This window comes from Ictidomys tridecemlineatus, chromosome 15, assembly GCF_052094955.1.
Source record: "Ictidomys tridecemlineatus isolate mIctTri1 chromosome 15, mIctTri1.hap1, whole genome shotgun sequence".
NCBI classification, from domain to species: domain Eukaryota; kingdom Metazoa; phylum Chordata; class Mammalia; order Rodentia; family Sciuridae; genus Ictidomys; species Ictidomys tridecemlineatus.
This window is the reverse complement of record NC_135491.1, coordinates 43,710,119-43,732,425: the sequence shown is the minus strand read 5'-3', so window position 1 is coordinate 43,732,425 and position 22,307 is coordinate 43,710,119. Positions and strand designations below refer to the sequence as shown.

General features: G+C 49.5%; 1 protein-coding gene and 1 pseudogene across 1 annotated transcript; both read right to left on the bottom strand.

The window, feature by feature from the left end:
- Window positions 1–316: 316 nt before the first annotated feature.
- LOC101961202 (cocaine esterase-like) lies at window positions 317–13,211 on the bottom strand (annotated as a pseudogene).
- A 7-nt stretch (window positions 13,212–13,218) lies between these two features.
- Window positions 13,219–22,090, bottom strand: LOC101972621 (cocaine esterase). The gene is made up of 12 exons (XM_005318282.5): window positions 21,936–22,090; window positions 19,444–19,648; window positions 18,328–18,469; window positions 17,476–17,609; window positions 17,138–17,396; window positions 16,646–16,744; window positions 16,225–16,365; window positions 16,035–16,115; window positions 15,656–15,803; window positions 15,135–15,272; window positions 14,580–14,652; window positions 13,219–14,132 (listed from the first exon to the last, which is right to left on the bottom strand). Exons 1-12 carry the CDS (start codon window positions 22,009–22,011, stop codon window positions 13,946–13,948), a joined length of 1,683 nt encoding a protein of 560 aa, XP_005318339.2. The 5' UTR covers window positions 22,012–22,090; the 3' UTR covers window positions 13,219–13,945.
- Between the last annotated feature and the right edge of the window lie 217 nt (window positions 22,091–22,307).

Sequence of the window (22,307 nt, the reverse complement as noted above, 5' to 3'; positions counted from 1 at the left end):
AGGAGAGGAGACAGAAAGTACTGGAGAGGGGAGGGGAGGAAGGGAGGAATATACTTAGGCCCAGTGGGGAGTATATTCAGGCCCATTGGAGGAAGGTGGGCATCCACAGCTTCCTGGGGGAATTTACTGAGTGTATCTAACAAGAGAGAACCCACTGCACCTGGGCAATGAACATCATGAGGTGAGTTCTTTATCAGTGTTAGCTGAATGGATAGATAAAGAGTGTATGGATGGCTCTGTGAATGAGAGGGTCAACCCTGGCTTCTGGTGGACAAGAGAGGACAACACAGGCAGACCCCACCTGCATGCAGCCCACTCATCTCTTCCTGACAAGGAAGCTAGAGTTCTGTATGCTTATCCTCAGCTCCTGTAGCTCCTGGATCTTCTGAGGCAGGATCTTGGTCCAGAACTGCAGCCTGTGGGCCTTCAGGGCCTGGCCCACAGTAGGCTGGATGTCCAGATGCAGGTACTGCTGATCCTGGTGGAACAATAGCCAGTGGATTTGTCCCTCTCCTTTGGGGTTCCTGTGTATATGCCCTCCCAGGAGGTAGGGTGAGGGTCAGTCTGAACCCTGCTAAGCTCAGACTTACCCTTACCATTACCAACCCATTTTGGCAGGCCAGGTGGTCGGGCTGGCAGGAGCATTGAGAATGGTAAAAGTTTCCTGTTATAGGAAAGCAATGACCTCTCACTAGTGTCGTTCCCCACAGGGCAGGGAAGCCTGGCCTGTGTTGCCCTTCCCTGTGAGATGCTGGCTTTCATGGTAGCCCAGCACTATGGCTCACCCTCTAGACCACTGTGAGAAGAGACCAGTGACCTGCTCCCATAAAGCACCCTCTTTCAGTGTGAGTCTTCAGGTTGGGGAGGGTGCTAGGATGTGATTAAGGACACATATGTGCTGATGAGGTCACCTCAGACAAGGGGAGCAATGAAGGGCCTGTGTCCCCTGGGAGGTTGAGGTGTGCAGGTGTCCTCACCCATTTCAAGCAAAGTTGGCCCAGTACTTAATCATCCTCCTGCTCAGCAGCTCCTCCTCCTCAGTGAGCTCAACTGTAGTAGGAGGAGGACAAGAGTCCAGGTCCTGGCCAATCCCATCCAGCTGTCCACTCCTGTGCCACACTCACCACCCCAGCTGTAGCCTGTCCCTGGGTCCTAAGGCTGAGTCCCTTTCCTACCCTAACCATCCTGGGTCTGGGCCCTGTGCTTACCTAACCTGCCTTTACTCATCTCAGTCTCCAGTTGAAGCCACTCTTGGCTCACCCCTGGCCCAGTAGTTCCTTTCTACTTTTGGACCTTGGGGTGTCATTTTAGAAATGATTATGCCTCTAACCAACCCCCTCTCCTCCTATGCTAGATACCATGATTAAGGTGGGGACAGGTAGAGGGATCACAGATTGGAGTGGAAAGGACTTACATTCTAATCCTAAAGCATCTTTATGAACTGTAATATGGTGGATCCCTCATCCTATTCTCTCTCTGAGCTAGTTTCCTCATCTTTATAGCAACATACCTTGGGGACCCAGCTAGGGCTCTATCTAAGCTCCTGGTGAATGAGGAGTTTACTGCCCTTTAAGGATCAAAAGACAAAGATGATCTCATCATCAGTCAGCCTTCACATGGGGCAGTTTGATGTTCTTGAAGATGTTGGGTCCCTGTCTAGAAGTAGACAGGGGCATGGGAACCTGGGTGCATAGACAGGCTGTGATGAGATGGCCCCCTCACCTGGAGCTCCCCTGCTTTACCCATGTTTTCAAGATATCTAGGTCCAAAGTTGGATACAATCTGGACAGTGGAAAGGGGAGCCCCAAGCTGGCGCAGGGGTAGTAGAAAAGGTTCTTGGTAAATCATAACCCTGGACTTCCTTGCTGTGTTCTCATGGGGAAATCACTAAGTGCCATTAAATCGGCCTCTTCATTTGTCAAATAGAGGTGATGTCTGTCTCTTACACTAACCATGAGGATTTTCTATATGAGAGCTACCATGTATATTGCTTCCAGAGTTTGATAAAGACATCTGTGGGGACCAGGACACCAAAGACCTCACCTGGGACCCACACTTGTGAGCTGCATTCCTATGCAGCTAGAATTCAGCAAAGATATGGCCACACTGATAGTATGCTGCTTGGAGTGCAGGAATCAGAAACATTAAGTCCACCATCACTTTGTGGAGCTAGAGTCTGAAGGTGTGGGGGTCCTCATTGTCTCCCATGTACTCCTACATTAACAGGTCACCAAAGTTAGCAGGCAACATCTAGCACAGGGGATCATTGAAAGTCCTTTAAGCAAGATCTGGGGAAGGAAGGAAAAGGCCTGTGGGTAGGCGGATGAACAGGGAATGGATGAAAGGAGCAAGTTGTGGGGCGACCTCATATATTATCAAACACACAGGTCAGTCTTTTTTGCTGGGGTTTGTTGAGTGAGCAGGATATCTAGTGTGCCCTCTATTGTTTTTTTCTTTCATCAGTACTGGGAATTAAACCCAGGGGCACTCTATATCTAGCATATCCCCAGCCCTTTTGAGACAGGGCCTTGCTAAATTGCAGAGGACAGCGTTGAACTTGTGATCCTCTTGCCCAGTCTGCTGAGTCACTGGGATTACAGGTGTGTACCACTGAGCATGGTGTCCTCTTGATTTTTTTCAGGACCCCAGGAACCTCACCTACTGTGCCGACATGCTTTGAAGAATAGACTGCACAATCCCTCTGTCCATTTCCTTCTGGGTGTCTGCAGTGTCTGAGCCCTGGGTGGCAGAAAGTCTTGATTTAGAGATGGAGGAACCTAGAGCTACAAATGTGTGAAATCTCCTCAGGGCTTCCCAGACACAGCAGATAGGAGGATGGACCTCACTGTGGCAAGAAGCCAACTCAGTTCATCATTGTTGACACCAACGATGTTGGGGACATGCTGAAAACCAGCCAAAGCCAGAAGCTCCTCATGCCTGGGCAGGAAGGTCCCATCTACCACACGAGAGATGGTCTTGAGGGCCTGAGGGGGCACTCAATGACAGGAAGCAAGGTCAAGGTTTAAAAAATTCCTGATATCCTCTGAGTGCTTTCCACTTTTGCTGGCTCATTCCTAAATGCTCACCCTAAAATGTACCATGAGTAGTTCCTCAAGGCCTGTTCCACCAATTCAAAGGCAGACAATAGTATGGAAATGAGGTAACTGTCCCACGAGTTTGAAGGGCACTTGAGCATTCTTCCCCACTTAGTCTCCATGCCATTCCTCAATACCCATGACCATTCAGCCTGATCTTGGTAATAGCCGGCATTTCCTCTTTGCTCTTGCCCCACAGGCAGCTCCCCACAGGCAGCTCACCAAGGCCCTTGCCTCCACCTTCCCACAGGCAGATAGGTTGGCCACCATTTGTAAAGGGACCAGGCAGGGTCTGGATCATCCCTCCAGGCTGGAGGCGAGTGTTGTCTAAAGTCCCAGATGAGTGCAGGTGACCCCTAATTCTCAAAGGGTGTTGTGTGTGGATTCCTGCAGGTATGAAATTGTTCTACCCTCCCTGAGGCTCAGGTGTCAGCCAGAGGAGCCATCAAACTTGTTTAGATGGTTCTTCTTAGGATGAGGCTCCCAGGGTGCAGCTTTGCAACCACAGAGCAAAATCAACCACTGTCAGGTAGATGTGTGTGGAAGGTGACCCTTGAACCCCTGAGCAATCTTTGCAGCAACATCAGTTTCGAAGATACCCCAACTGTTGTTGTCCCCCCTGAACAGACAGAGTAGAAGTGGCTATGATGGTGAGGGGCGAGACAGTGGATCTTGGCTTTGGTGGTTGAGGACACTCACCATGGAAACCACCTCAGATTAGATGAGGTGGCACCATGGAAGAATTCTTGGGACATTGGAGACACCACATGTGAGGACACACTAGTGCCACCTGCAGACTCGCCAAAAATGGTGACCTGATTAGGGTTGCCTCCAAAGTGGGGGATATTCTGCTGGGCCCAGAGTAGGGCAGCCACTTGGTCCAGGTAGCCCCAGTGGCATGCTGGTCTTCAGTGCTGAAAAGTGGCAGGGACAGTGATCACTGGACCATCATCTGTCTCTTCTGTCCCCATTGACTATCCCTGTCCCAGGCTCACCCCAAGAAGCCCAGAACACCCAGGCAGTACTGGATAGTGACCACCAGTACATTTTCAATGGCTGCCAGAATAGAACCATCATATATGGAAGCCATGCCCACCACCAAGGCACCTTCATGGATCCATACTATTACCTTGGAAATCAAGACAGATGCCATGTAGCCCTCACCAAGCCCAAATCCCCCCTGGGCTGATCTCTAGTCTATCCACCACTTTTTGATAGTCTTTGAGTAGTTACCCACATGGACAGCACCCCAGCAGGTGACAAGATATTTCTTATGGGCAAGTGACTCTGGTTCATTCAGAAATCCAAGATTGCTTATGCCTTTGAGCCTTCCCATATATCAAAGTCTGTCTGTATTATTACCAGAAGTCCTTTGAGATGGAAATAAAAGGGTGTCTCCCTGAAAGTCCCACATAAACATTAACCAGTGTTCCCCATTTTTATTAGCTCAATAGATAATCAATATTTAGGAATTTGGGTGATGTCAAAGTGCAGTCCTTGAGCTCCTGATTGTCTCTCCCTGATATGAATGGGTTGTCTGGGTACTGGATTGTTGAGAGCCACAGCCAAAGGGGCCCCAGCAAACTTCCAGCTGCCGGCTGATGATTGGCTCACAGCGGCCCCAGCAACATCTAGCTGATTGGCTCCTCCACGGAGCTGCTCATTGGGCTGTTTCCCTGCTCTTTCAGACCACGGAGCTGCTCATTGGGGGACTTCTTTGACTCCACCCACGCGACCCAGCCAATCGGCCTCAAGAGCAGGAGGATTGTGGGAGGTGGTGAGGTTTGTGTGGGTGAGAAGCTTGTGGAAGCCGGTGGTGGCAGTTGGGCTCTGAGGGTTTTATCCTGAGGAGCTGTTTTGTTTGGCGTTTGTAGTTCTAAAAATAAAGTTAGTTTCTTTTGACAAGTGGCTCCTGAATTGTGCCCAGCCAGACTGTGGCACTGGATCTACCCTAGGGCCACAGCCTAAGACCTCTGGGGACAACCAGGTCTCTGTAATCCCATGCCCAGGATTCAGTTACTCACCCCAAGTAAGAAGGTTTTCTTGAACCTATTAGTAAGAGTCTTTTTATCAGGGTCCCCACTGCAGCGGGACTCAGGCTACTCTCATCTTTAAAAAGTCTTCTTGCAAAACAGATATCCTCCCACTCAGCAGCTGACCAAGGTTTGGCACTCACAGGCAGGTTAGAGCCCTCACGGGCATGGGCAGGTGAGTAGATGCTGAGGTACAGGCAGTCCTCTGACATGGGATGAGAGGGAGGGTCAGATTCAAGAGGTTCGCAACCAGTGTATTCCTAGCCACATCCTGCAGACACCTGGTGATAATAGCAGTTATTCCAGGAGCTGTGCCATGGACAAAACCAGACTGTGGGTCCAGAGTGAGTCTGGGTGCTCTCAGTCACCCTCGGTCCCCACTCCCCTTCAACCCTGCTCACACTTGATCCTTCTCCAGAGACTCTTCCCACCAAGTTCAAGGCCACAGGCTCGGGGGAAGCTGGGATGGAGCCCAGACCTCCAGGAGGTCTCAAGGTTGTTGAGCACTTGCGTCCCACTCCCCCTGAGGCTGGGCAATCATGACTCTAGGGGTCTGTCTGGGAAACATTGGCTGCATGTATTGACCAAATAATCCCTGTCATAGGTGTCTCCACACAGGTGGTGCATGAATGGGTAGAGGAGACTCTCAGGGAATCACATCCCTCCCACAGAGTCTCCAGCTATAAGCACCTGCACCTGTTTCTTGGTCTCTGGCCCCTGGCTCTGTGGGCTTGCATAGTGAATGTAGAGGGGGCATCCCAAAGGAGCCACTATTGCTCCCTCCTCAGGAATATAGAGTATGTACTGCTGGGTCTTTTATAGGTTCTTTTTATTTTAAAGGTTTATTTATTTCTGCTATCAAAGAACAGAATTATGACAGTGTAATTTAACAATCCTAATTGGCTTCATTTTTAATTTTAAAATCAGGTAACACTTCATTCCATAAGACAGAATCAGTTTTTCTATGAGCCAAGCACTCATCAAAAATAATTTTATGAGTTAACATCAGATTATTTATTTTGCTTACACAAAATAAGGACAAGGGAACTTCAGTATTTTGCCAGTTGAGAATGGCTGTTTTCCCTCCAAACCAGATTTCTCTTGTGTCAGCTTGGTTTGATTGACTCCATGTTGTTGTTTTTTTCCCCCTGGAATATTGTCTATGTGAAAAACTGGCTTCACAAAGAAGGTGGCAGCAGGAAAATTTCAGAATCCAAAGCTTAAAAATAAGTCTTGGGCAGTGTGGGGTTATTTTCTGTCTTTGGGAGGGATCATCCAGTGTCTGAGGCCTGGAGATAGGGGCAAAGTCCCCAGCCACCCATCTAGGAAATGTCACTCTTAGTAGCATCTAGTGTCCTGACCTTTGCTCACCCAGGATGACAGTGTGTAAGGAGCAGCAGGTCACAGGGACCCCCTGACCCTCTGAGAGACAGAGCTCTCCCTGGGCAGACCCCGGGGCTGAGGGTCAGTGGCCAGGGGAGAATCATATCAAGGACTCCCTGCCTGTGGTCCCTGAGGTCCTGGGTCAGGGATACAGGAGGCAGCTAGTGTCATAAGATGTCCCCATCCCCAGCCAGGCTGGGCGCCTGGCTAAGAGAGGAGAAAGTCGGTGGCCTGGCCCCTGTGCCTTGTCTCACTTCCTCCCCGGCACCGCCTGGTAGGGGAGGAAGTGACACCCAGGGGAAGGCCACCGTCACATTCAAGTTCAGGGTGCGAGAGCTCAGTCTGCCCCCCAACAGGCCCCATACTCAGCTCCCCTTCATGGGCCACGTCCCTTCTGAGAGTCACGCCCTGCCCTTTATAGGCACAAGGACCAGAAGTTCCAGGGACACGTCCATGTTTAGGCCCTCGGAATCGGAAGTGCCTCAAGCATCCATGTTTAGGCCCCCGGGTCCGGGACCAGAAGTTTCAAAGGTGCACGTCCATGTTTATGTGCCCAGATCTGGAAGTTCCTTGAGCGCACATCCATGTTTAGGCCATAGCATCCAGAAGTGCCTCAGGTGCACATCCATGTTTAGGCTCTAGGATCCTGAAGTTCCTCAAGTGTCCATGTTTAGGCCTCCGGATCCAGAAGTTCCTCAGGCGTCCATACTGAGGCCCACGGATCCAGAGGTTCCTCAGGTGCATGTCCATGTTTAAGCCCCGGGGTCTGGAAGTTCCTCAGCATCCTTGTTTAGGCTCTAGGATCCGGAAGTGCCTCCGGCGTCCATGTTTAGGCCCCAGGATCTGGAATGCCTCAGTCCTCTCCTCCATGTTTAGGCCGTAGCATCTGGAAGTTCTTCAGGCGCACGTCCATGTTTAGGCCCCTGGATCCAGAAGTTCCTCAGGTACACGTCCATCTTTGGGCCCTCGGATCCAGAAGTGCCTCAGGCGTCCATGTTTAGGCCACAGCATCCAGAAGTTCCTCAGGCGCACGTCCATGTTTAAGCCCCCGGGTCCGGAAGTTCCTCAGCATCATCCATGTTTAGGCTCTAGGTTCCGGAAGCTCATCAGTCTTCCATGTTTAGGCCGTAGCAACCGGAAGTTCCTCAGGCACACATCCATGTTTAGGCCCCCGGATACGGAAATTCCTCAGACATCCATGTTTAGGCCCCCAGATCGGGATCCAGAAGTTTCAAAGGTGCATGTCCATGTTTAGGTGCCCAGATCCGGAAGTTCCTCGAGCACACATCCATGTTTAGGCCATAGCATCCAGAAGTGTCACAGGTGCACGTCCATGTTTAGGCTCTAGGATCCGGAAGTTCCTCAGGTGTCCATGTTTAGGCCCCCGGATCCAGAAGTTCCTCAGGCGTCCTTATTTAGGCCCACGGATCCGGAGGTTCCTCAGGTGCGTGTCCATGTTTAGGCCCCCGGATCCAGAAGTTCCTCAGGCGTCCTTATTTAGGCCCACGGATCCGGAGGTTCCTCAGGTGCACGTCCATGTTTAAGCCCCTGGGTCTGGAAGTTCCTCAGCCCTTTTATAGATTCTTAAAGCCAAACTCACACTCTCCCAGACACACATCCGCTGGTTGCAGAGAACTTCTGTCAAAACATGAGCTGGGACAAATGTGTCTCTGCAACTAATGCTCTGTGGGTGCCAAGGCCTGAGACGGGAGCCTGGGGAAGTTAGCAACTGCTACTCTCTGATCCTCTCTCATTGGAAACACGCATATGAGAATCTTCTCAATGCAGAGGAAAACTGCCTGAGCAGTTTAGATGAAGGAACCACGGAAGTACCTTTCCCCACCCCAGCCTTAAGGTTCCTCAGACCCCAGGAGAGCTTACATGGCCGGGTGGGAGGTCCCTTCCCTCACACCACTCCAAGATTCAGGGGGCTCAGGGGCTGCAAAGCGCAGTGGTCCTAGATGTGGCTTGGCAAAGGGAATTCCCAGGAAGGTGTGGACCCCCACATTGGTGCCCTTCATGTGGACAAGGCTGCCCCATACCTGCCCGGTGTGGGTGATCCGGATGGGGCTGACTGAGTCCTGGCCTGTGGGCAGAAAGATGCACTTCAGGCTCAGGTCTGCCCATCAGCTGCTGGCCTACAGCACTGTGGCCTGGTGGGCCCTCCTCAGCTCCGGCTGTGGAAAGACTCTGATCTGTCAACATTTGCTTCAGAAACTTTCTGCCTATCCCACTGTGACTCTCCACAACTGCCTCCTGATTGTATTCTGATGACACAGGCCAGAATTAGTTCATACATAGACACAGAGAGTGACTGGAGGGTATATATGATGCGGTTAGGTTTACATGGAGGAAAAGAGGTGACTTTTGGGTGTAAACTAAAAAAGAAATGGGTGGAATATAATTATTTTTCAAAGTTGGTATTATGATCTACTATTTGCAAATTATGAACCTTATCTGAATCTGGGTTTTTTAGTAAAGACTATATCAGTATCATTGTATAATAAATTAGAACATTTGAGTAGATATTTCATTATAATGAAAACACACAGTATTGCAGAAATACCTTTATTGATCTACTTATCTGTATATCCATATTAATATCTATATCAATCTTCCTCTTCTTTTTTTTCAGTAGGAACTCACGAAAAATTTACGATGATGTGATAGCTGGGGTTGCTTTCGAACAATGGTGCAAAGGACAGGGTGCATTTCATATAATCTAGGTTGTGTCAGTTCAGATACTTGTTGAAAGTGGCTGATGGGCACATTGGGTTCTTTAACTTTCCTTTCTGGCTCATATGAGGCTCATCCCTCTGTGCTGTGCAGCTCTTGGGCAACCACATCTCGCTCTGTGCCTTAGGGTGCAGGGAGGTGTTCAGTAAAGGCAATGTCCTCTTGATGTTGTTGCCACCTGCAGTGGCTCCCACCTCTTGCACTTTCCCTTCACAGTCTCATGTTCTGCCTCTGCAGAAATTGGCAGATCTGAGCCAGGATCCATTAGAAAAAACAAAAGACAAGAACAACCTCAGAGATCTCCTGCTGCCCTGCCCAGGGTGGATCCTAATGTATCAATGTGTCAACTGCTGTGGTTGAGGCTAGGCGTGGCAGCCATGTAAAGGCTCCATAGAGGACAATCTAGTATCATCTTTCTGCTATTGTCTGGATGTGGTTTATTCACCAGTGATTCATGTGCGGGAAGTTTTGTTCCCAGCATGGCAACATTGAAGAGGTGGACAATAAAGGGGTGAGGTGTAACGGAAGGTGATTGGATCATGACTAAGGTTTTTGGAGTGGATTTGATCTCATAGGAGTATATTAATATCCTGGAAAGCGAGAATGTTCTGACAGGGCAGCCTGGCCACTCTCCCGTCTCTTGCTTTGCTCCTGCTGTATGATCTATCTCATAAAATCCTGCTATATCATGTCTTTGCCACTTTATGACATAGCTACAAGGCCCTCTCCAGAGGTAGACCAGGCCAGGCAAAGTGATGCACTCCAGTAATATCAGAGGCTTGGGAGGTTGAGGCAGGAGTTTTGTGTGTTTGAGACCGGGCTCAGTAACTTGGCATGAGCCTGTGTCAAAGTGAAAACAAAAAGAGCTAGGGATGTTGCTCAGTGGCAGCTCATCCTTGGGTCCATCCCCAGTAGTGTCAACCACAACAACAGACCAAAAACAAAAACAGAGGCAGACCAGAGAGGGCCACCTGATCTTGATTTTCAATATCTAAAACTGTGTGCAAAATAATTACTTTATTTATAGTTACCTTGTGTTGGCTATTTTGTTACAGAAACACAAAGCAAACGGAGACAGAAAATTACTACCAAGTGTGGTGTTGTTTCTCAAACAATACCTGAAACTGTGGAAGTGGCTTTGGAACTAGTTAACAACCAGAGGTTGGAGGAGTTTGAGGGAATAGTTAAGAAAAGTCTTGGGTTGTTGGGGTTTGAAAGTGCATGTCTGTAATTCTAGTACTTCAGAATTCCAAGGCAGTAGGATTGCAAGTTCAAAGCCAGCCTCAGTATCAGCAACTTAATGAAGCCCTACAAACTTTACAAGATGCTATCTCAAAAAAAAAAAAAATTGGGGATATGGCTCAGTGGTTAAGTCCCCTGGGGTTAAATCCCCTGAACACAACAACAAAAGAAGTTGAAGAATGAAAAAGAAAGAAAAGTATTGTACTGCTGTAAATGAGAATTATCAGTATTCCTGGTGAGAGTTCAGACGATAAAGAGACTAGAAGGAGCTAGAACATCATAGAGATTGGTTAAGTGGTCATGTTCAGAATGCTGATAGCAATGTGCTTAGTAAAGGCCATCCTAAGGAGGCTTCAGAAGGAAGTGGAAGCCATCTGTGGAAATTAGAAGAAACGCTGCCTTTGATCACTACAAACACTTGGCTACACTATATTCAAGCTTAAAGACGTCATGGAAGGCCATATATAAGATTGAAGACCTAGAGGATTCAGGGAACAACATTTCTAAGCAAAATGTATAAGGAGTTGTGTGGCTATTTTTGGTCATTTTCATTGATATTTACAATCATACTTGACAAAGGCAAGCATACCCTAAAACACTGGAAAATGCACAGTCTGCCCACCGAAAGAGCAAAATGGGAGATTGGGTGAGAATATAGGGGATGGGAAAGAGAGTACCATGGGTGGGAAGGAGCCAGGCTCTCTGCTTCAAAACCATGGGAGAGAAGGCCTGAGGCCTACACATAATCTTCCAGGTGCCCTTCCATCAAGAGCCCAGAAGACCATGGAAGGGGCCCCAGCATTGTCTCAGGATTCTGCTCCTTGTGTTCTAGCAAAATGCTCTGGGTCTGTCCAACCATGGTTCAAGAAAGCCCAGGCATGACTCCTGATGCTGCTCCAAAGGGAGCAAGCAACAGACCTTGGTGATGCCCAATTGGTGCTATTTTGCAGGTGTAGAGAATCGAAGGGCTCTGCTGTCACAACAACTTCCCCTGGGGTTTCAAAGGAAAGTTCTGGAGGCCCTGCTGTTGGAGTGCAGTCACTGCAAAGATTCTTCACCAGAATGCCTAGTGAGGCCATGAGAGTGGGACCACTGCTCTTGAGACCCTAGGAGTGTGGAGCCACCAGCAGTGTGCAATGCCAACCTAGGAAAGCCACAGGCCATGGCATGCAGCTCAGGAGAGCAGCCATGTGGGCTGCAACCAGCATCACCCCAGGGGTGGGGCTGCCCAAGGTCCTGGGGACCAGTCCACTGCCCTGTGTCTAGGAGGCTGGACTTGGAGTTTGGGGATCTAGTGTCTTCTTTGGTTGTTTTCAGACTTGCTAAGGGTCTGGGAGTCCTTTCTACTGGTTATTCTTCCTTTCTGAAACAGGACTATCTGTCCTGTGCCTGTTTCAAGGCTGTATCCTGAAACCATGTAACTTGTTGGAAGTCATTTCCCTTGAGTTTCAAATGGTACTTGGGACTTTGCACTTTGGAGTTGTGCTGGCAAGGTTTCAGCCTTTGAGGACTATAGCCATGGAATGACTGCGTTTTGTATTGAAAGAATGACATGAACTTAGGGGCGCAGGGGGCAGAATGGTATGGTTTGGATGGGTTTGCCCCCCAAAGGATCCTATCATGGATGACAGGTCCCCAGTGAGGTGGTACCTTTCATAAGTAGGACCTAATGATTGGCTCAGGACTGCACTGTGAAAGGATTAATGCTAGTCTTTCATAGTGGATTAGCTCTCATAAGAATGGGTTAATTCCTTTGAGGTGAGTGTGAGTTTTTATAAATAGAGCAAGTCGGCCTCTTCCCTGTCTATTGCTTCCATTCTTACTAAGTGATCTCTCTCCCACAAAATCCTACAATGTCATGCCATTATCATCTTATGACATAGTTGAAAGTCCCTCACCAAGACGGAACCAGAAACCGTCAGCTGATCAGAGATTTTCAGGCTCTAAAACTGTGAGCTAAATAAATCTATTTCCTTTACAAATCATCCAGTGTCAGGTCAGTTATACTGGTTTAGCACCCCAAATCGAACTAAGATATGTTCCAAGTCAAAAGGCACACTCCACACGCCCTGCATGTCTATAATCCCAGCGACTCAGGAGGCTGAGGCCAGCCTCAGCAAATTAGCAAAGCCCTAAACAATTTAGTGATATTCTGTATCAAAATACAATGAAAAGGGCTGGGGGACATGGCTCAGTGGTAAAGCAACCCTGGATTTCACTCAATACCAAAAAGTGGGGCATGGGTGGTACGCACTTCTTCCCAGTAATATGTTGCCTACAGAATTCCTTACTGGGTGAAATTTCTTTTCATTTAATGTACACAGACAGCAGTCCCAGATGCCTCAGGTTTGTATTGTGACAGTCATGGACAAAATCTGCTAAAATGTCCCTGAACTTGTTAAGTCAACGGTACATCATCCTTTCCACTCGATGGTGGAGGAAGCTGCACCATGTAAGAGTGTGAGGTGACTCCAGAGGGTGAGTTGTGGTCATGTAGATGGAAACCAGGAAAGAAAGAAAGCCAATCTGAAAGTGATGAATCATTGGGAGGGGACTGTGTTTAGGAACTTCCAAAGAGGCCCAAGAGAACTTGTTCGCCCCTTCTGCCAAGTGAGAGCATAGTGGGAAGGTGCCATCCAGAAATCAAAGCAAGACCTCCCCAGACAACAAATCTGCTAACCCTTGATTCTGGACTTGTCACCTCCTCCACAGAAGACAACATGTTCACATTGTTCATCAGATACCCAGTTTATTGTGTTTATTTGTTGATATTTTGGTGGTAGCACTGTGATCAAACCCAGGACCTTGTGCCTGCTTGGCAATTACTCCACCACTGAGCTGCTCTCCCAGGACTTGTTTTATTTTGAGCTCAGCTCTCCACAAGTGGCCAGCCTGGGATGCATATGTAATTCTTCTCCCTCAGCCTCTTGAGTTACTTGGATTATAGGCATGTGCCACCGTGCTTCACTAGATTATTGTTGTTGTTGTTGCTGTTGCTGTTGTTGTCACAGCACCCTGATGGAGTAAAACCTTGGGGCTTCTGGTGTATAGGTTTTCTATAGAGGTCCCACCGGTATGAGAACATGGGGTACTTGCTGAGAGGTGGGCAAGGGGTTCAGAAAAGTACCAGCTCTGCTTCCTGAAACTTCTCTGTCAGCATGGGAGGGTGTGGCAAGTAGGAGGAGGGGGAAGGAATTGTAGGGAAGGAGAGGGGAGGAAGGGAGGGAGGGATTCAGGCACAGTGGGATGAGGAAGAAGGTGGGCATGAACTGGTTTATCCATCCACAGCCTCCTTGGGAATTACTGAGTGTGTCTAACAAAAGAGGACCCATGGCAAAATGTATGGACAAATAGCTATGTGAATGAGTGGGTCAACCATGGTTCTTGGGTGGGCATGTGTGGGCACCACAGGAAGACCCCATCACCTAGCACACCCCTCTCTTCCTGACAAGGAAGCTAGAGCTCTGTGTGCTTGTCCTCAGCCCTCTTTAGCTCCTGGATCTTCTGAGGCAGGGTCTTAGTCCAGAACTGCAGCCTGTGTGCCTTCAGGGCCTGGCCCACAGCAGGCTGGATGTTCAACTGCAGGTACTGCTGGTCCTGGTCGAACAGTGGCCAGTGGGGTAGGCCCTCTCCGTTGGGGTTCCTGTGCACATGCCCTCCCAGCAGGGAAGGATGGGGATCAGTCTGAGTTCTGTTGAAGTGAGATGTGACTACCCACCCCAATTTTGGACAGGGAAGCCAGTCAGGCAGACGGGGGTGTTGAGAATGGGGAGAGGTGTCCTGATATAGGAAAACAATAACCTCTCACTAGTGTCATTCCACAAATGGCAGAGCAACCTGGCCTGTTTTGCCTTCCCTGTGAGAGGCTGGCTCTCATGGTAGCCCAACACTATGGCTCACCCTCTGGTCCACTGTGAGAAGAGACCAGTGATCTGCACCCACAAAGCATCCTTTTTTAGTGTGGGTCTTCCCGTTGGGTAGGGGGCTAGGATGTGATTAAGGACACATATTTGCTAATGGGGTCACCTCAGACAAGGGGAGCTGGAGGGCCTGTGCCCCATGGGAGACTGAGAGGTGCAGATGTCCTCACCCATTTCGAGCAAAGTTGGCCCAGTACTTCATCATCCTCCTGTTCAGCAGCTCCTCCTCCTCAGTGAGCTTCACTGTGGGAGGAGGAAAGCAAAGATCCAGGTCCTGGCCAAACCCATCCAGCTGTCCACTCCTGTGCCACACTCACCACCCCAGTCCCAGGCTTGTGCCCCTTCCCTATCACAACAGTCCTGGGGCCAGGCCCTCAGCTTGCCCAACCTGCCTTTACTACTCCCAGCCTTTAACTGAATGAACACTGGGCTCCTCCTTGGCCTACCAGTCTCCTTCTTTTGGATACTGTGAAATCATTTAAGAAATGATTTGGCTTTAAACCAACCTCGTCTTCTCCCATGCTAGACACCATGTTTAGGGTGGGAACAGGGGTAAGGAGCATAGATTGGACTGGAAAGGTTTAACCCTGGAATGACCTGTTGAGTTGTAAGATGGTAGACACTGGATCCCATGTTCTCTCTTAGCCCCAGTTTCTCATTGTACAATGAGAGCAATTGTCACCCTGTAGTCATGAGACTGCTCCTGTGGAACAAGGAGTGCTCACCTCTGAGGCCATTGATGAAGGATCCAAAGACAAAGAGGATCTCGTCAGCATGGTCAGCCTTCACATGTGGTGGCCTCATGTCCTTAAACATGCTGGGTGGATGCTGGAATTCATAGAAGTAGACAGGAGCATGGGAACCTGGAGGGTGGACAGGATGTGTCACTCTTGGTGACAAGATTGCTGGGTCCAAGCTGGCTTGAATCTGCACAGTGGCTTGGAAGCCCAGAATGGATCAGAGGCAGTTGCAAGGCTCTTTGTTAACTCATGTCTTGGACTTCTTGGCTGTGTGGTCACGGGTAAGTCCTCTGAGTGCCACAACCTTAGTTCCCTCCTCTGTAAAATGTGTGTGATGTCTATCTCTTACTCTACCTATAAAGATTTACTGAGACGAGGGCCTTTAGGTGCCTGGGACCAGGGTCTGGATAAAGACATGAGTCAGGACCTGACACCAGACCTCACCTGGGACCCACAGCTCTCAGCTGTCTCCTAGGAAGCCAGGATTTAGGTTCAGACACACTCACTCTGATCATGTGCTACTTGGAGTGCAGGCATCACAAACATGAAGTCTGCCATCATCTCCTGGAACTGGAGTCGGAGGGTGTGGGGGTCCTTGTTGTTTCCCATGTACTCCTCCATCAATAGGTCAGCACATTCGGCAGGTAACATCATCTGGTCCAGGTGATCAGGGAGAGTCATGTTAAGCAGTCTCTGGGGCAGGGAGGCAGGAGCTTGAGGGTAGGGATTGGGGTTTGGGATGTGTCATGGAATAGGGCAATGCTTTCAAGCTGTGTGGTGACCCCACTCACAAACGCACATAGATCAATCTTTGCTCCTGGGGATTACTGAAAAGGAAGAGTGTCTGGCTGCACTCTGCCTGGTGCAGGACCCAAGGAGTCTCACCGTCTGTGCTGATATTCTCTGCAGAACAGCTCGTATGGTCTCTCTGTCTAGGTCTTTCTGGATTTCAGGGGGGCCCAAGAGCTGTGTGGTGAAAAGATAATCTAGAGTTGGGGGTGAGATGACCAGGACCTACAAAGTCTGAAGCTACTCCCACCTGACACTATTGAGGAGATTTGGAGATGGGATTTACCATGGGAATGATCCAGCCATACTCATCATTGTTGACACCAATGATGCTTGGAACAGGTTGAAAATCAGCAGAGGCCAGAAGCTCCTGGGGGTGCCTGGGTAGGAAGGCCCCATCCACCACAGCAGGAATCATCTTGAAGGGCTAAGGGGCATTCAAAGTCCATGATTACAGGAAAGAAAGTCTCTTTTCTAATGATACCTGAGTTAACTCCAACCCATCCTAACTAATCCCTTGAGTCTCAGACCAACATTCAGAGATTCTATACCTGGTTCAGCATATTGTTGTCTCAGTTCCCATCCAAGGCTATGAGGATACAAGAAAATCAGGCCTTGGAAATGAGATCATTTTTCCACAGTGGAAAGCACTGTGTTTTTCTTATACCATAGCCCCTGTCTCCTCACTAATGTCCATTGATCCTTACCTTGTTAATAGCCAGCATTTCCTGTTCACTCTTGCCCCGCAGGCAGCTCACCAGGGCCTCTGACTCTACTTGCCCACAGGCAGACAGGTTGGCCACCATCTGTAAAGAAACGGCAGTATTGCCAAAATCTCAGCTGTGTGCAGGTTGCCCTTAATTATCAAATTGTATCCTGTGTATAATGCTGCAGGTGTGAAATCCTTCCACCTTTCCTGAAGCTCAGGTATCAGCCAGAGGAGCCATCACACCTGCTTCCATGGATCTTCTGAGGATAAGGCCCCCAGGGTGTAACTTTGCAGATCATAGAGAAAAATCAACACTTGAGGCAGAGGTGTGTGGGTTCAGACCTTTGAGCTCCTATGAAACCCTGGGATGGTGGCCAGTTCTGGAGACACCTGGATGGACTTTATTCCCATGGAACAGACAGAGTGGCAGAGGCTCTGAAGTTGAAGGGCAAGGCACCAGATTTGGCCTTGGGTAGTAAAGAATACTCACTGTGGAGACAACTTTAGATGAGCTGGTGATAAGGTCAGGCAGCAGAGCCACCCCACTCTCCATGATGGCACCATGGAAGAGTCCTTGGGACATTGGAGACACCACAAGTGAGGACACACTAGTGCCACCTGCAGACTCGCCAAAAATGGTGACACGATCAGGGTTGCCTCCAAAGTGGGCGATATTCTGCTGGACCCAGCGTAGGGCAGCCACTTGGTCCAGATAGCCCCAGTTGCCAGTGGCATGCTGGTCTCCAGTGCTGAGAAATTCAAGGATGATGATCATGGATGGTCCTCTGTCTACTCAGCCCCCATTGACCATCCCTGACCCAGGCTCACCTGAAGAAGCCCAGAACTCCCAGGCGGTACTGGATAGTGACCACCAGTACATTTTCAATGGCTGCCAGAATAGAACCATCATACATGGAAGCTGAACCCACCACCAAGGCACCACCATGGATCCAGACCATCACCTGGGAAATGAGGAGATATACCATGTGGTAGCTACTGTGCCCAACTCCATCCTGGCTGAACCCCTCATCTGAAAACCACTTTGGCTTGTGTAGCTACACCCACACAGAATGTGAATAGGACCTCATGACCTAGGGCACTGGTGACAGAGTAAGTTCAATTTGGAAGATCAGGCCTCCCATACTTTGGAGTCAAACCTGGAAGCAGAACATGGATGTATTCCTCTCAGAACTACTCGGAAAGGAAAAGAAAACTGATATTTCTGTGATTATCCCACTTGAACATTATTTTAAAGTGTCATCTAATCTCTGGCCCAAAAAATAATCAATGATCATAGAATTTAGTGATCTCAAAGTGCACCTTTGGGCAACTGAATGGATCTCGTATAAGCTGGTGAGTTGATGAGTGGGTCAGAACATTTGGCCTCTGAGAGCATCCAGGGCTCTTTGACTCCATGCCTAGGTCAGCTTTCTTCCTGCATAAGAGGCCTTCTTGGAGCTGATAGTGAGAAACTTTTCATGGTAGTTCACTCCACAGTGGTGGCCAGCTGGACCTGTGACTTCCAGGGTCATTGTTATTGTTATGTAGTACTTGGGGTCAATCCCAGGCCTTCACAGCATTGTGCTAGCTCTCTACCTTGAAACATGTCCCAAGCCCACTTCTAATGCTCTCCCCAAAAAAGTTCTCCCACCCTTCAACCGACCATGACTTAACACTCACAGGCAGGTTAGAGCCTTCACGGGCATGTGCAGGTGCGTAGATGCTGAGGTACAGGCAGTCCTCTGACATGGGGACGGGAGGCAAGTTCATAGTCCCTAGGTTCAGAGCCTCTGTATTCATTGCATCTGCATTTTGCAGACACCTGGTGACAATGGAATACAGTTATTTCAGAGGCTGAGCAGTGTCAATTCAGACCTCAGGTCCTGACTAGATCCCAGACAACCTGACTCCCTGCCTTAACTGATGCCTTGCCTCACATGATTCTTCTTTCAAGTCATTTCCCACTGAGTTCCAGGCCATGGGCTCGGGTGAAGCAGGGATGGATTCCAGACCCCCAGGTAGGCCCAAGATTGCTGAACACTTGTGTCCTACTCCTTCTGAGGCTAGGCAATCCTGACTCTAGGGCCCTGTCTGGGAAACACTGGCTGCCTGTGTTGACATTCACCATTTATCCCTGTCCCCATTCAGGCCTGGAACAGCATAGGTGTCCCCACACAGGTGGTGCCTGAGTGGATGGAGGTTAGTTCTCACAGAAGGGTAATGGGGCATCCCACAGCCCAACTCGAGACTCTCAGAAAACCTCACCCCTCCACTGAGTCTCGAGCTGTAAGCACATGCCCCTTTCCCTTGGCCCTGTGTATGGGGTCTGCAAGGAGACACCACTGTTGCCCTCCTCAGGGATCTGCAGCATCGACTGCTGGAGTCAAGGTCTTTTATAGGTTCAGAGAGCCACGCCGACCCTCTCCCAGACTCATCTCCCCTGGTGGGAGAGAACCCCTGGAGTAAGCCAAATCCAGGGACATTATTTTCTGCTCTGTGTTCAGCACTTGGAGCTAATAATGCCTTTTGGGTTCCACTCTCTGAGGCAGAAGCCTGGCAAAGTTACTTCTTCATTGGAAAAATGAATGTGGGAATTGTCCCAATACAGAGAGATATATTTGTTTACTTAGGGCCTGGGTTTCAAAGCCTGTTTATTAGGTTGCTAAAAACACATTACCACTGACCTACAGCCCCAGGCCTTGCAGTGCAGTTTAGATGAAGGAGCCACTGCAGCCTGGCCCAGGGCTCGGAGTACCCACCCTCACCCCAGCCCTGAGGTTTCCCAGGAGAGCTTACATGGCTGGGTGAGAGGTCCCATCCCTCACACCACTCCAAGGTTCAGGGGGCTCAGGGGCTGCAAAGCGCAGTGGTCCTACAGGTGGCTTGGCAAAGGGAATTCCCAGGAAGGTGTGGACCCCCACATCGGTTTCCTTCACATGGACAAGGCTGCCCCGCACCTGCCCGGTGTGGGTGATCCGGATGGGGCTGACTGAGTCCTGGCCTGTGGACAGAGAGATGCACTTCAGGCTCAGGTCTGCCCACTCAGCTGCTGACCTGCAGCACTGTGGCCTGGTTGGCTCTCTTTAGCTCAGCCTTGTGGAGGGAGCCTGATCTGTCAACATTCACTTCAGAATCTTTCTGCCCATCCCTGTCCCTATCCCCACCACCACTATCACTCAACCGGGTCACAGCCTATCCTTCCAAGCTCACCAGGCCCCTGTGACTTGCCACCATCCTTCAGCCCTAGCAACTTCTAGCAGAATGTCTCTTGGGCTGATGGGTAAAGAGTGTCCATTGCACTCACTGTGCCAGGTCATGTCAGGCACTAGAACTGTGGGAATAGAGCTAAAATTTCCCATCCTCAAGGATCTCATGCTTGAGAAGACAAGACATGACATAAAGAAGCATCATTCATGTAAGGAGAAACAGACATTAGGAGGGGAGCTATGAGTTCAGACCATACAAATGTTGTCCTGCCTGGGGTTGGGGATCACGGCAAGGAGGCAGTGGAAAGTCAAACTGTATATACCTGGTTTGTCCAAGTCATGATATTTGTTAAAAGTTGATGTTGGGCATATTGGGTTTAACTTGTCTCTCAACCCCTAGAATGGGCCTGATCTGGATGCTATGCAGCTCTCTGGCTGTCTCATTCCTCTCTGTGCTTCAGGGTGCAGGTAGTTAGCAGTCAGGTCCACAGTTCTCCTGCTATTGTTGACATCTCCCCAGCTCCCACATCACTGGAGCCTTCCCTCCCCCAGGCTCCAGTTCTCTCTCTAGAATGTGGTAGATCTGAGCTGGTTTCCATAAGAAAAATTAAAAACTCTAAACCACCTCCTCTTTCCCACAAAGTACACTAGCATCTGATGTTTGAAGCTACCTGGTACACAACAGGCCAAGGCAGCATGCACTCACAGGACCAGAGAAGGAAATTGGCCAGCATCTCTCTAAGTCTAAAGACACACTCTTGTCCCTACCTACATGCTGTCTCCACACAATGCCTTGCCAGATGGGATCTTGGTTCATGTTCTTCTATCCCTATTCCTTTGCAAGAAGGCTTTTTACTTGCCACTCGCCACTAATGCCTGATATTTGTTACTACAAAGGACAAAGCCTGCTAAATATTCCTGCTTGGAGTCTGTTGACATTATGTAGCTGCTCCCTTTAAGAGAAGCCCTGCATGAAACAGCAGGAGGAATCTCTATCATGTATGTAGTGGTGTGAAGTTTCCTCATGTCAAGATGTGGAAACGGTCACACCAGAAAAGATGTGACCATTTAGGTGAGAGACAAAGATGAGCAGTGTATAAGACCTGGATCCTATTTAAGACCTAGATGGTCCTGTGGAGGAGCCAGGACTTGGTGGTCAGAAGACTTTGGGACTCAATTCTATACCCTCTCAGGACTCAGTTTTTTTTTTTTGGATGTGAGTTCAAGAAAAAAAGACTCTTCTAAATAGAATCTTTCAGTGAAGCTAGAAAATCTTCCTGTTGAGATAATTCTGGTTCTCCAAGACCCCGGGTAAGGGAGGAAGCCTATCAGTGGTGGTCTAAGTGGGACAAGTGAGCATGGATTCCTCCGTGCAGATTAGAGTGGGAAAATTGGGTCTATGTCCAACGCTCGCAATAGAAGCCTTTGCCTTGGGACGGATCCAGAGCTGCTGACACTCCCTGGGCATGGTACTCTCCTGCCAACACTTTATGATTGGGACCTGGAGAATTCTAGAAGGTACAGAGCACTTCACCTTTGTTCTAGAACACAATCCAAACCATGCCAGCTTGGGTTTGCAAGTAAAGGGAACTTACCAGTCATTCTGATCAGCTTTGAGAAGTGGTACCAGGGACTTCTGTAACCCCCAGCGCTAGTTACCTTTCCTTTGGATCCTACAGAAGGTGCCAGCACTTCTCTGGCCAAGGGGTCAAAACACTCAGAGCCAAATGTAACCAGCCAGCTCTTCTTATTGCTGTTGTTATTATCCAAGGGTGAGTAGTAGCTACAGCCACAGACACACACAGGAGAGGAAGTTCTTCTATCCCTATTCCTTTGCAAGAAGGCTTTTTACTTGCCCATACTGTGCTCCTCAGAATCCCCTCAAAGTAGCTCAATCCACAATGGGGGTGTCCCCATGCAGCTCTGACCCTCTGTGGCTCACCCTCCAGCCCCTAATCCCCCTCATCGGTCTCCTCGACCAACTTCTCTACCCTGGTGCCTTCCCTCCAGGCTCAGGCTCTGTCTCTGTGCACTTTGGCAGATCCAACCTGGTCTCTACCACCCTCCCCATGGCAGCCTCACCCTGGCCCTGGATGAGGAGCATCAGGAGCCCATAGGCCACGAGGATGAGCCAGGCAGGAAGTCGATGCAGGGACATGGTCAGCTCCCAGGGCGGCTTCTGTATTCCTGGGCTTCAACTGGAAATGCAGAGCAGCATTCTGCCAGGTGGAATTTGAACCTGACAGTGAGGAGGTGGGGAAATGGGTGGTGCCCTGCAAGGTGTGTGCTGCAGGAGAGTCACTCTGAACTCTCAGAGGTCATGGGGCCAGTGTGCAGAGGGCAGGGCCCTACCCCTCTTCCCTTGGGCACCTCCCAAGGTGCCGAACAGCCTCTGCTGCCCCTCTGAGATCCCAGGACACCTCTCCTCACACCTGGAGTCACTAACTCCCTGTC